This window comes from Fusarium solani, assembly GCF_023522795.1.
Source record: "Fusarium solani strain SB1 chromosome Unknown bctg00000000, whole genome shotgun sequence".
NCBI lineage: Eukaryota > Fungi > Ascomycota > Sordariomycetes > Hypocreales > Nectriaceae > Fusarium > Fusarium solani.
The window spans coordinates 531,375-544,882 of record NW_027072157.1 but is presented as its reverse complement, the minus strand read 5'-3'; the positions used below and the strand labels follow the sequence as shown (position 1 = coordinate 544,882).

Here is a 13,508-nt window from a genome sequence, read left to right as displayed (position 1 = left end):
ATACGTAGTATGCGCGATCTCTGGCAGGGCTGGGGCTGGACAGGCTAATGCACATCAAGGAAGCTTCTTTGGAGGGTTCGCTCGCCGTTCGGCCGCTTCAGCCTGAGGTCTGGACGGTTGCAAAGGCGTGTCTTAGCAGCCATGGCGTTCGCGGGGCTTGAGACTTGGAGGGTGGGAGGTTGGAGGTTGTGAGCTCAGCTGACAGCGTCGGCATAGACACTTTTGGCGATAGCTCCCCCATTAGGTTGCTGCTAAGGCGGGATGGGCGCGGATCCCAACAGAGCTATACGAGGCTGGGCGAGCGTTTGACCTCTCAGCGTCTGAGAGGTTGTTGCTTTGCCCAGTAGAGGTTGAGGGCAGCCGATCACATCGTATCTCCACATTTAAAGTGAAGCTCTCAACATCACCGACAAGATTCGGCTCGTGGAGGCCATCACCATGCCCCATTGGATCAAACGAGAAGTCCCCGTATGCACATCTGACATGATATGCAAAGCTTCTCGGGTCTTTGCCTCCACCAGCATCTCGGATGACCCGCAATTGATAGATGTCATGTCTGAAGGCATCGCCAAGCTCGCAACATCGCATCGCCAACCCCGCAGGAGCTTCCTTACTCAAGGGCTGACCACCTCTTTTTTTTCCCGTCGACACGATGGCTTCGGGGGACCCAATGTGGAAATTGCCAGTGTTGATTAGACCTTTTCAGCCCTCCCACTCGGGCGACCACGTTCTAGAGCAGGCTTATCGGTGACCAAAAAACGAGGTGAGGGTCAATTCAAGCCACCATCCACCGGCTCAAGACAGGAGGGCTGACGCTTGCTTGTTGGTGGGAGTATAGTCTACAGTGGAAATGATGCAACGCATTGGTCCAACTACGCGATCATCGTTGGCAGATGGCGGAGAGAGCTTGGTGATGGCTCTCCTCGGCTCGCCAAACGACACCAATGACAACCTGCCGGCATGACGATCCGGGCACACTCGATGCCCGAACGGGATGCTTACAGCCCTTTTGACACGAGGCGGAACAAGCAGGTCTTGTCATGATGCGAAGTTGTGATGGGCTTAAGCAAGACTAGCTCAAGCCAAGAACTACCGATGGGATAATCTTTGCCCAGTCCCAAAGGGTCGACGCCGTCACCAGTCCTCTCGGAGTCTCGATCAGAGGTTATGGCGACAGAGCAAGGTGCCGGCTTCCCGGGAGTGAGTCTTCATCCAAGCAGAGGGCATCGTCGTTGTTTAAAAGCCGTCTTCTCCCTCCCCGGTTCAGTTGTTGTCTCACCACTCTCTTCACTCAGCAACCTCTCGAGCACCTCTCTCTCTTACACATACAACTTCGTAAAACACATTCTTTGGTCTCAACCACCAACAACTTCAAACATGAAGCTGTCCGCCATCACCTTCCTCGCCCTCGCCGCGGGTGCCATTGCCGCTCCTGCCCCGGCCCCCGAGGCTGACGTCGCTCCCCAGGAGGAGAAGCGAGAGGCATCTCCTGGATACGCGAGCTACGGCGACTACAATGGAGCTGGCGAGAACTTGCCCAGCTATCCTAGCTATGGCACTTATGGTGCTAAGCCCAAGCCCAAGCCCAAGCCCAAGCCTGCTCCCAAGAAGCCCGCTCCTAAGAAGTATACCAACTATGGTAAGTCAGCTCTCTTTTGCCTTGGTGATGGGATGGACACTCTCCAGTCCAGGGGTCAGTTGTAAAGATGGATGCCTTGATGGCTATCTTGTCTACAAGCCTTCCTTCTGGAGTGTGAACTTCCATCATACAAGCTACCACTGGCCTCTTGGGAACTCGCAGGTTCTCAAGATTCCACCACAGAACACACCAATCTAACAGCCTCATAGGAAGCTACAACTACAAGAAGTACGGCAGCTACGGCTCCTACAAGCGCGAGGAGGTCGAGAAGAGAGAGGCCGAGCCCGAGGTCGAAGTCGAAGTTGAGAAGCGAGAGGCCGAGCCTGAGGCCGAGGTCGAGGTTGACGTCGAGAAGAGAGAGGCTTCCCCCGGCTATGCGAGCTACGGCGACTACCAGGGCGCCGGCGAGAACCTCCCCAGTTATCCTAGCTACGGTACCTATGGTGCTAAGCCCAAGCCCAAGCCCAAGCCCAAGCCCGCCCCCAAGAAGCCTGCCCCCAAGAAGTACACCACCTACGGTAAGCCATCTCCTCAAACGGGTGAAACTTACAGATGCTGATTCAGACTACAGGAAGCTACAGCTACAAGAAGTACGGCAGCTACGGCGCCTACAAGCGCACCACCGACTGGGTCAAGTCCTGGTTCTAAGCGCGAGCTCCTCAAGCTCAAGGGTGAAGGATGTGAAGAAGACATTTGGTTCTTTACAGAACATGACGGCACGACGCACGAAACGTTCTACGAACGACTTACGAGTCTCAACGAGAGAAAGACATATCTACATGCATTGCGGGGAAATTGGCTTAATCATTTTGGATCTCGGGTGTTGGGCATAACGGGATAAACTTCTTATACTCTCATTAATGATTTAATTGGTAATGCAATAAAAAACTGGGAGCCGGCGACGGTTCAAGTTGAGTTGTGTAAAACAATGTCTCTTCTGCTATGAACATGTTCACAAGTCATGCTATGAATGATATGATGAAGACTGCTCAGCTCTGCTTCATCCGAGCACATCTTCCACAAGTCGGTCACTGTCCAAGATGGTTACCTGAAACTAAACTCTGTAAGCACTTGTTAATCAAGCTTAGACACTCTAACACTGTCTAGTAGTTCAGCCGCACAGACGGTTTCCCCATGGTGTGGTTGAACCGGAACCCCCCCATGTTCTATTCCGAGCTTCACCACGTCACCACACAGCAAAAACCCCTGTCTTCTCCAGAGAGAGCTCTCGACCTTCAGGTGGCTTACCATAGCTTGTTTAAAAAAGCAAGCTGACCACGATTGGTTGCTGTCGTCAACGGCTTGGACCTTGTGACCAATTCACATCTGCGAGTTCGATCCTTTTGCTTATCGAGGGATTTTTTCCTTTCTTTCTTTTTTTGATCTCGAGTCTAGAACATGCGAGGCATCATCGATGGCCTCACTCTGCAGTGGCAACCTCTGCAGGGCGAGGTGCAACATCAACGATGGGGGATGCACTCACCGCCAGCCCCATGATATCACACTGACCGCAAAGATTTGAATTCAGGATGGCCTCAACGGCATCGCATAGCCGTGTGTGCCAGGAACACGTCCCGCGAACTTGGGACATGGCTTTACACGATGGCTGAGGAACAACACAGGCAGAGTCGTTCTGTAGACTCATCACTGGCTTGATGATGCCCAAGCTTCAACTAGTGCCCGCCAAGAAAGACGCCGGATGGGTGCTCGCGCCGGACCTCGCGATTTGGGGGGAGGGCCATTGCATTCCGCTCCAGGTTGACTATTGGTCTCTTTGGATTCGCTAACGCGGCAAGCAGCCCTACGATGGACCTGGGGAGAAGAGGGGGGAAGAGTCTAATCGTGGCGTTCTGGTCCTGGATTTGGTGCCAAGCATGTTAAGCCAGGGACGGAGGGTGCCAAGAAGGGACTGCGCCTTTTAGCTCGGTCCTTGTAAAAGCTGCGGTAGCATTTCGCGACTCCAAATAAAGTGAGGCGACTTGAAACCTCACGATGCTTGCTTCAAGCCTCTTATATCAAGTAAACAGATTACAGGGTCAGGCGGTAGTATCACCACAGCCAGTTGATGCTCGATGATGATGACAATGCGTAACATTGAGCTGCCGATTCGCATCGGCCGAGTCGTTCTAGGCCCAGGCACTCGATCGTCTTGACTGGAATTCTGCCCAGAGGCCGTCGAAAGGCACCAGGGTCTGGGCTGGGATGGCTCAAACTTTGGGAAGAAGCCATCGTCATTTGAGTTTTGGATGCCGTGTATAAGAGACAGACGAGTTCTCCCCAGGAGCCCGTCTTTTAGTCAAACAAAGCAAAAGTCCACTTCCATCCTTTACTTTTCGGCACGCTCTCGTTTATAAGAACATATAAAACATTTGCACTCCTTACAAAAAGGTCACTTCACAATGAAGACGACTGCCGTTCTCTTCCTGGCTTGTGCCCTCTCGGCCAACGCCTCTCACCACCTCCGCCGCGAGAACGACGACTACCGGAACCAGCCCGACTATCCCAACTACGCCGACCTCCCCAAGTACGGCTACAACAAGTACGGAGGCAACGCCGAGCACCCAGAGACCAACCCCGTCATCAAGAAGCCCGCGGCTCCTGCCACAAACACCAAGACCACCACCTCGTCATCGGCCTGTCTCCCTCGTACCAAGATTGAGCCTCTCGTTGACAAGTACATTGCCACCTTTTCCGGCGTCACGGATGGCGGTGCTGTTGCAAAGACGGTCTTTGATGTGAACTTTAAGCTCTACTCCCAGTCTGTCTGGTGGGTGACGTCTCCAGATGTGATTGCCAAGCACGGAGCTGTAAGTCACTCTTGTTCTACTCTCGTGAGCGTTAGCTAACATTCACAGGCCGACGACTTCCCTCCCGTCTTCAACAACCGCGCCGAGCTCATCCGCGGCAACATCAAGAGGCAGAACAACCCCAGCGCCTTCATCAAGGGCCCCGTGGCCTACGGCTGCAACAGCTTCACCTTTTACTGGAAGGGCAACTTTGAGGTTCCCAAGGGAAACAAGCGCGGCCGCGGTAACGGCATCGACATGGTCTTCCTCGACCCCAAGACGGGCAAGATCACCAAGGCCTACTCCGAGTACAACACCCTCAACCAGGTCTACAACTGGGGAGCCCACATCACCTGGGCCAAGGACAGCGTCTGCTGCGACTGCCCCGTCGTGTTCAATCCCAAGTGTAAATGCAAGTAAGCTGATGGGCACACTCTGAGAGTTGGTGTCTGGTTTTGGGACGGGATGAAAAGGAGTTAACGCACGTGGGAAACTGGGTTTCTGTGAACTTTCTCTTTCTAGATAATTGGCGTGCGATGCTGAGATTTTCGACCTCTGGCGGTCTGACTACACGAAATGAAATGTTGGTCAATACTTCTGTCTGTTCCCCAAGTCCTGGACCTGATCCGGCGATACCAAACGGATCCGGCCATTGGTGAGAAATGTGAGTCAAAGGTTATCTCGCCAAGATTGCCAACATGTCCCTGAAACGCCCAACGCCACAATGAATAGTTTCTTATCATTAGAGACGCCACCTTCTGTGTGGAGGGTGTTATTGGTGAGGCGGTGTGATTGCCACTCTCACGGTGAACGCCACTGCGAGATGATGGACGTGCCCAGGACCGTGGGTTCGCCCCTGGGACGAAGGATTGGTTAGCAAGGACTGGAATGAGGTGAAAGGTTGTATTTACCTCGGGTACATGTTTTTGTTGGATAAATATTTGATCAGCAGAAATATGCTGGTCTAGAGCCATCATGTACGAGATGCTGCATCATGCCTGAAGCCCGGACTGCTATGTAGAAGTGGATAAATACATGGATCTACTTTGGGAGCCAAGTCTTACTTTGGGTGCTTTTGGGAGTATCTGCTGCTCGATTTGTGACGCTGCTATTGCCTTTGGCACTGTCTTCCTCTGCAATGACGAGGACTCACTTGAGTCTATACCGGTCGACTGAAGCAGGCATGTTCTAACCATTGATGATAATAACAAGAACACTGCTTGACATGCAATCGAAGTCATAATTGGAAACCTCTAACGAGTATGGTCCTCAGGGTTGCTCATACCAATGGCTAAACTCGATTGTTCTGGGGGATTCAATATCAACAGCATCTGAAATTAACCCTAGCGATGACAAGAAAAGACACATGCCGTGGCAGAAAAGACTACTCATCTAGTACCAGTATCGCTTTCTTCAACAAGTCTCGAAAGACAGGCTTCAACTATAGCAAAAGAGCAAAAAGTACAGCAGCCAAGCCCACAGCAAAAGACACCGACTGCACAGTCGCACTCGCCGTGACGATCGCTGGCGTCGGATATGTACTAGGTGGAACATACGAAGGCCCTGAAGGAACAGCAGTTGCTGTAACAACATGCGTAGTCGTCGCATTGGGGAACTTGACAGTCGAGTTCTCAGCCACCACCACGGCTGGCAGCGCCCTCTGGTATGGGGCACCATTATCGTCCTCGCCCGAGACGTACACCAGAAGATTTCGGCGCTGGACTTTGACCGTAGCAAAGAAGGACGAGTTACGCGGGGAACCGCGCTCTCCGGAGCCGGCGGTGGCGTTGAGGCTGGACACCGAGTAAAGTCGGGGGATCGGAATGCAAAGTCGGCTGTCTTGAACCGGCCGTCTACCTCGGCGATTGCTCCGACGTCTTTGCCGAACGGTGGCTGCCCGGCCATTGGGTACCAGCCCCGATGACCTGGTCGACCGCGGATGCTGGCAAAGTTGAAGGATGAGAGTTGAAGCGTCGAGACGCCGGAGCTGAGGAAGGTGAAGGTGCCCTTGCCTGAGATTGTGACTTTGTATGTGCCAGGTGGTGGTGAAGAGAGTGACAGATACGTGCTGTCTTCGAGAATAGTCTTGGTTATTCCTATTCCCTCAAGCTGAAGTGGCTTTCCGTCTGGTGTTGTAATCTCCAGCTTGACGCCCGCTCCCAGGAGAGAGAACGTCACCTTTGTCATGTATGAATCAACGGGGACGTCGAAATCCTTGGCAGATCCATCAACCTTGTCCTGAACGCGAATGATGGTACCGAGATTAGTCGTAATAACGTTCTCGATAAACGAGGTGACGTTGGCAACTTCTGACCTTGGGCCTGTGCGGTACAGTCCGCCTGTACCGGCACAGATTTGACCATAGGCATTGTCAACTCTCTTGACTATGGTTGATCGCTTCATAGCACTGTCTTCGCAGTCTGAGGCGTATGTAAAGACACTGATGCTGATGCGTTTCTCCTGAGCCTTGGCCAGTAGTTGTAACATGAGATGTGAATCTTTGGCGTCTGCGTCTGTGAAGAGTAGAAGGCCTGAATCGACGTCCATGACATCCACGGCTGCCAGCATTCCTGTGAATGCCAACTCAGGACAGTCACCGCCTCCAGCAGCACCGAGGTTGCTGATGGCATCCTCAAAGGCAGCCAGATCCGTCGTCACGGTCAACGGCCCCGTGCTGGGGTCGTTGAAAGGGGAGAGAACGTAGAGACCGGGCTCGTTGTCTGTTCCTGAGAGGCTCTCGGCAATTTGGAGGGCTTGAACACGGACAGCGTCGATGACATCGTCCATGCTACCCGTCGTGTCGATGGCAAAAGCCAGAGTTGGAACACCAAAGAGAAGACGCAACGCCTTGGGAGCACCACTCGTGTCATCCTTGATATCATCAAAGAACTGCATCGTGGCCTGCATCGCCAACTCGGCAGCCTTGAAGTGTAGATCTGAGTGCGGTGACCACCAACAGTTGTTGCTATCCTTGTTGATGCCCGGATACGCCTTGTCGGCGAAACCACCATGGCGACACTTCCAGTCTCCTGGAATCAGAACGTCCTCGCCGGGATAGTAACCGCTCGTAAGTTTGGGAAAGCCGTTGGTGTTTTCCTCGCAGTGAATACCTTTACAAGGAATAGGCCAGTCCGAGTCCCAGCCTGGAGGTTTGGGAGAGACATTGCAGGACCTGCAGCTTCGTTGATCAGGCGTGGACATGTACGATGTCATCGGTTTGTTGCGGATGAGGTCTGAGTTGGGCTCAGTATTACCAAGCTCTACCCAGTTGCTGTGCGAGTAAAAGTCCTGGATCGTATGAAGCGCCTCGCCGACGGCCTTCCTAGCCTTGGCAACATCAGGGGGAAGAGCCAAAAGAGCCCCAATAGCCTCCTTCTTGAGATCCTGAATACGTGACTGCGCCTCCACAAAAGACTCTCCATCGCAATGCTTATGAGCGTGGTCTTGATCATCGTCGACGTCCATGTTGGCCTGCTGAATCTCCTTGCACGCCGCGCGCATCTTGCTCGAGATTGTGGTGATGGACGGAAAGTAGAGATAGGCCCGATCTTCAAAGGCGACTCTCGTCATGTCTTCATGGGAGATGCCTCCGTTGCCTGCAAAGTCTTCTTTCCATTGTGCTGGGAAGAAGGCAATGACTGGCAGGATGTTGATGACGATGAGAGAGGTGAGGATAAAGAGGTAGCGAGCGGTCATGTTGTGATGCTCTCCGAGTTGAGACTCGGGTTAACGATTGACTGTAAGCAAGTGATTCAAAGAGAGTGGAATTAACCTTAATATTAAAACTCATCTTGGCACTGAATGCAGTTATAGTTATGTTATTGACGAGTGTGTTGTTTGGCCGTCCAGCTCCGCCCAATGACGGAGGTGTGTCAGCGTTGCTACTGCAACTCAACACCAGTCCGAAGCTTCAGCTGGGAATTTCAACATGGTCACATTGTTGCCTACAATAGTGCTATTTCAAGAAAAGCCCAGGACGAGACGTGATTTGTTTGCATGGGAATGAGTAGGCGAGCCACAGTGACGTAGGGATGTGGCATTCAGAGCTCGTATTATCTAAGACTCTTTGATACATATAAGGTAGCCTCCTGCAATGACTCCGACTTGGTCAAGTCTCCGTGGTACGGAGGAGGTAGGCAGATAAGCTGCCTGAAGGGCCGCCTTGACCCTCGAGCTAATGCAGCCTCAAGTTCTAGAGCGAACTACAATAGGAAGTCCAGAGCGGAACGGCTGAAGTAAACACTTGCTTGTCGCTATTACTGCTAAATATAGTGACAAAATAGAGTCTTGTTCTGTCTAAGAATTGCAAGCTGCCATTTGAGTTGAAAACACCACTCAGCGATTAGAAACTGCGAGTTGGCGTATCTGACGATGGCATTAAAGCCCTCCCGTTACAAGTACATCTGCCTTTAATGCCATCAGAGCCGGCTTGAAATTCTTGGCTCGTCGTCTAAGAAATCATTGATAAGCTTAGAAAACTCGTCCGCATACTGCCACAAGAAGCCATGTCCAGAGTCAGGAAACAGATGCAGCTGAGCCCCTGCATGTCTCAACTTCCTCCACATCACGTAGCTGTTTTCTTCCGGCAAGAGGAGATCCTCGCTTCCTGCCTACAAGTCAGTAACCAAGCTCATCAACGTGCAGCTCAACTCACCGTTTGCAATCAGCACTGGCATCTTGAGCTCCTCGAACCTGTCGTACGACGCATCTTTGACCTGCTTGCGATCCATAAACTTGGCAAAGGCAATTCCTTGACGGTGAGCGTTTGCTGGATCGACAGCGCTGCTCCTGTCCTTTCGTGCACCCGTGATCCTCTTCCACGCTGCCTCGCCTGCCTTTCTGCTCTTTTCTGATGTGCGGAACATGCCAAATATGAAAGCTTCTTTATGCTCTTCTTCTGTCTTGGCAGCTTTGAGACGATTAAACGGCTCTAGCGAGGCGGCTGGTACAACACCCTCGCCTGTGCTGGGTGTCGTTCCGCAGAGGATGAGCCGACGAACTAGATCTGGTGCATTGAGAGCGACGAGCTGCGCGACGCAACCGCCCATGGAAAAGCCCAAGACATCGGCCTTGTTGACTCCAATTGCGCGGAGGACGTCGATGTAGTACTGTGCCCACTTGGAGAAGACCTTGGGCACTTCACCTTCAGAGCGGCCAACGCCGGCATTGTCGATGAGAATGATGGGACGTTTCGCGGCGATTGGGTTCACCAAAGCTGGATCCCAATGATCCATTGTTCCCCTGCAAGAGTGAGCATCTCACCAAGTGCATGCTTGGAGGGTTCTCACCTAAAGTGCATGAGCAGCGCAAGAGGAACGCCATGATCCCTACCAAACCGTCGATAGGCAAACTTGATGCCATCGACTGTGACAAACTGATCCTTTGCCGTCTCATAAGTCGCCATCTTGAACTGTTTCCTTTTTGATTATCAAAAGAGGAATTGAAACTCGTCAGCAAGAAATGGGTATAAAAGGTTCAAGATGCCGAGGTTCAGCGGCTATTGACGTCAGGTGATTGACTCAAAAGTTGGGGAACCCTGCGAAACATCTCCAACACTTGCCTGTTTCGGCAACTTTACCGCATCAAGGGATTGCGGAGAAGCATAATCAGTAGTTGAGACTAGTTTACCCCAGGTTTCGAGACATTTTGACAATATTTTAAGCATATAACAGTCGGTAGGCAGCGGGTCAAGGGATATTCATGTGTCTTTATCTAACAACTTTTAGTCTCCAGTTGTTCTTATATCCGTCTATCCAATCTTTTCTACCACATTTCACCCACACTCCTCCTCTAGTGAGCGAATCTAAAGTCCCAGCGCTGCTGACCCTCATCCGTGGTGTTGAGGATATAGTCCTCCTGCTGCTCCTTGGTAAGAGCATTCCATCTCCTGTCGCGCACCTTGTTCCTCCAGACGTAAAACGCCTTGACAATGTAGAACAGCACAATGTTGCCGCAGGTAATACCCAGGATGACCCTGTTGCCCCGACGGTACAGAGGCTTGTCATCGTCGCGGAAGATGTTGGAGGCGGCAATGTTACCTGTCTGCACAAACATGTTGTACAGGGCGGCGCTGATGGCACGGGTGCGCACGCTGTTGCTGTTCTTGGCGTTCCAGCCTACCAGGATGGCGTGGCAGTATGGGTAGCTCAGAAGACCCGAGATAAGAGCGTATCGCACCCAGGGGGACATGTCGGCGGGAAGGACAACGAGGGCGAGAACCCAGGGGAAGATCCAAATGTTGGAGAGGGACGAGAGCATGCCTCGTTCCTTGACGCGCTCAGAGACCCATGTGATGATGAGGAGGTTGACGGCATAGAGGAACTGAGAGGGGATGGCGAGGAGATTGGCCTTGAAGACGGAGAAACCAATCTGGCGCAGGATGTAGGACAGGTAGGTGTTGAAGGGCGAAGGAGGGATGTAAACCATGAGGCCGATGATGTAGAGCGGCCACTGCTCCCAGTCCTTGATGGCCCTCCAGAGTCTGGGGAGGTTGACGGCTTGTCTGCCAGGGTATTAGCTTCAATATCACAGAGCTGCGCAAGTTGAAACCTACCGGTTGTTCATGTCACCCTTGCTGGGATCATCACGGAGAAGTCGGTTAACCATGATGTACTCCTCATGCTCAGTGAACCAACCGTCCTTGCCACGGAACCAACTCTTGGTCTGGCAGGGACCAGGAGGCATGAGCACCCAGGAGAAGAGACCGACGATGAAGGTGCCGGAGGCTTCAAGAATGAATCTGTGCGATGTGAGCTTCATTCGATAAAAACTTGAGTAATCAGACTTACAGCCATCTCCAACCTCCCAATCCGGCAACGCCTCGCATCTGCAGGATACCGGAAGCGAGCAGCGAACCCACAATGTTGCTGGTGCTCAGGGCCGTCCAGAAAAAGGCCAGTCTGATGGGCAGCTCATTAGACTTGTAAAAGTACGTAAGCCAAAGAACGATATCCCTAAAGCAGTTAGAACACGTTTCTCAGAAAGGCTTCTAGAAAACTCACGGAATGAATCCACCCATGAGAAGACCGAGCAGGGCCTTGAGGGCAAAGTAGGCCGACTTGCTCTGCAGGGCGGCCTGCGAGCCTGCGACGAGGGACCAGGAGCAGATGAGGAAGGGGATCCATCTGTCGGCTCCGAGCTTCTTGCTGATCAAGCCACTGGGGAGTTCAGCTGAGAGGAAGGTAACGAGGAAGATCTAGAGGTCTCATGTTAGTCGTGGGGTGTGAACAGGGGGGAGACACTTACGGTCTGGCCGTAGTTGAAGTCGTTTGTGTCCATTCCAATCTCGGGCAACTGTTACTGGTTAGCAAAGACTCGAGATTGCCGTGATTGGGCTAGACTCGCCATATTATCCGAGATGGCGCGGTTAATGTTGCGCCGGTGAAAGTCGAGGGAGCAGAACATGACCCATGCCCAGAGAGTAATACGCCAATCGATCTGTGGCGGGACGATCCATGGTTAGCAAACAGTCTGACTTGGCGCATAGCACTACACACCTTTCTCACAAGCCTCTTTTCCTCTTCGGCAGTCCAAGTATAGTTGGGATCGAACCGGTGACGGTTCTCATACTTGGCATTCTCGTAGACCTTGCGCCAGCGGTCGGCGACCTGAGGGTCAGAAAAGACATGCTCAACCGTCGAAGAGGCAGTCTCATCACCACTGTCGGTCGGAGAATCACTAGGAGATCGATCATTGACAAAAACCTCTTTAGTGTCCCTGTCATTGACATAGACCTCCTTGTTGTCCTGGTTGGGACCGTCACTAGCAGCCATGGTGAACAAGAGTGTGTTCGAGTCCGCGGAGAAGTGAGGGAAGACTTGGGGCCGCGGAGATGTCAAGAGTAGAACCTGCTTGTAATGGATGCATGGCCTGGCTTATAAAGGTCTGGCACCTCTCCCATGCCCTCGGGTTCGAACCATGATGTACAACAACGAACCTCAGGGGCGGGACACTAGCAATGTCGCGATGAGCCTCGACAATCACCTCAAGCTCGGTGAGACGACCTTTTTTGCCTCCAAGCGTCGATTATACCCTGGATATGCCCATACAAAAAGCTACGCTGGGCGGCCCAGACCTCGAAAAGCTTGGATATCTCTGCAAAAAAGTTGGGGGTCACCTTCAATAACCTCCTGCTAAAGCACTGAACCCCCGAGAGCCCGTGGCGACGGAGCGGTAGTTCGCCGACCAATCGAGACCCGGGGATAAGCATGCATCTGACCAAAACTAGAAAAGTGTCGGGTCCTCTGCGAACGTTGCAATGGCGAGGTCGTCATTGGAAGCATGTAGGTAGAGACTAACATGACTTGTGTTGGCGGAGCTTTGTCTAGAAGAGGAGAATGACGTGCCCGGAGACGGGGAGCCGCCGGTCCAATCGCTGGGATGACCGACCGAGAGGCCGTAGATATGAGGGAGACTAAGGTTTTTTGATGGAGAAAATCTCGGAGGTGGTGGTGGTCTCGGGGAGTTGATCTGTGAAGCTGGGGTTGAGTATATCTTGTATGTACGTACTATTCTGAGATATATCCAGCTACTAGATTCCTTTCGTTGAACTCTCAACTATAAAATACAACTCTAATACAACAACCCCGAAAAAATTTAATTCCATTCTTTGAATATTCAGTCATAATCGACCTCCCGAGCGATATCCCGTATTCTCGTCACAATCACATTGCGTGACCCTGCCCCAGAGATTGCGACACCACCATGGCGCGGGCGTTTCGTGATGGCGCAATCCTTATCCCATCGCCCCCGTCGCAGTCTAAACCCCTTGGCAAATGTCATGTTAGCAACGGCCCAAGCAAAGACCAAAAACTCCATTGCGTGATTTCTCTCCCACTTGTCGAGCGTCGACTCGCGCCTCATTGATCGACGCTCTTCTTACGCAATATGCCCTTCCGAAGTCGCTCAGAGTGATGCTTCCATCGCTTCCTGCAACATCGCTCGCGACGAATGAGACTCTTCAGACTCCGTCGGTACTCTGCTTATTGCTTTTCCCCGCGTTGATGCCGGCATTCATGTGCTGGATCGCGATATCCGATGAGGGGAACAAGAGTTGCTGTGTAATACGTATATAAGAGACGGCT

General features: G+C 52.3%; 5 protein-coding genes across 5 annotated transcripts; 2 read left to right on the top strand and 3 right to left on the bottom strand.

The window, feature by feature from the left end:
• Positions 1–1,377: 1,377 nt before the first annotated feature.
• On the top strand, positions 1,378–2,287 carry MRS44_000179 (uncharacterized protein; the record flags this gene model as incomplete). The annotated part of the gene is made up of 3 exons (XM_046274024.1): positions 1,378–1,639; positions 1,849–2,157; positions 2,211–2,287. The coding sequence occupies 3 exons, from the start codon at positions 1,378–1,380 to the stop codon at positions 2,285–2,287; spliced, it is 648 nt and encodes a 215-aa protein (XP_046129700.1).
• Positions 2,288–4,038: 1,751 nt separating this feature from the next.
• On the top strand, positions 4,039–4,845 carry MRS44_000178 (uncharacterized protein; the record flags this gene model as incomplete). Its single annotated transcript, XM_046279586.2, has 2 exons — positions 4,039–4,446; positions 4,495–4,845. The coding sequence occupies 2 exons, from the start codon at positions 4,039–4,041 to the stop codon at positions 4,843–4,845; spliced, it is 759 nt and encodes a 252-aa protein (XP_046129701.2).
• Positions 4,846–5,866: 1,021 nt separating this feature from the next.
• Positions 5,867–8,121, bottom strand: MRS44_000177 (uncharacterized protein; the record flags this gene model as incomplete). The annotated part of the gene is made up of 2 exons (XM_065623817.1): positions 5,867–6,142; positions 6,187–8,121. The coding sequence occupies 2 exons, from the start codon at positions 8,119–8,121 to the stop codon at positions 5,867–5,869; spliced, it is 2,211 nt and encodes a 736-aa protein (XP_065479672.1).
• Positions 8,122–8,843: 722 nt separating this feature from the next.
• Positions 8,844–9,829, bottom strand: MRS44_000176 (uncharacterized protein; the record flags this gene model as incomplete). Its single annotated transcript, XM_046276915.2, has 3 exons — positions 8,844–9,031; positions 9,080–9,666; positions 9,714–9,829. The coding sequence occupies 3 exons, from the start codon at positions 9,827–9,829 to the stop codon at positions 8,844–8,846; spliced, it is 891 nt and encodes a 296-aa protein (XP_046129703.2).
• Positions 9,830–10,215: 386 nt separating this feature from the next.
• MRS44_000175 (uncharacterized protein) lies at positions 10,216–12,197 on the bottom strand (the record flags this gene model as incomplete). The annotated part of the gene is made up of 6 exons (XM_065623812.1): positions 10,216–10,927; positions 10,979–11,164; positions 11,214–11,378; positions 11,427–11,620; positions 11,671–11,718; positions 11,922–12,197. 6 exons carry the CDS (start codon positions 12,195–12,197, stop codon positions 10,216–10,218), a joined length of 1,581 nt encoding a protein of 526 aa, XP_065479671.1.
• Between the last annotated feature and the right edge of the window lie 1,311 nt (positions 12,198–13,508).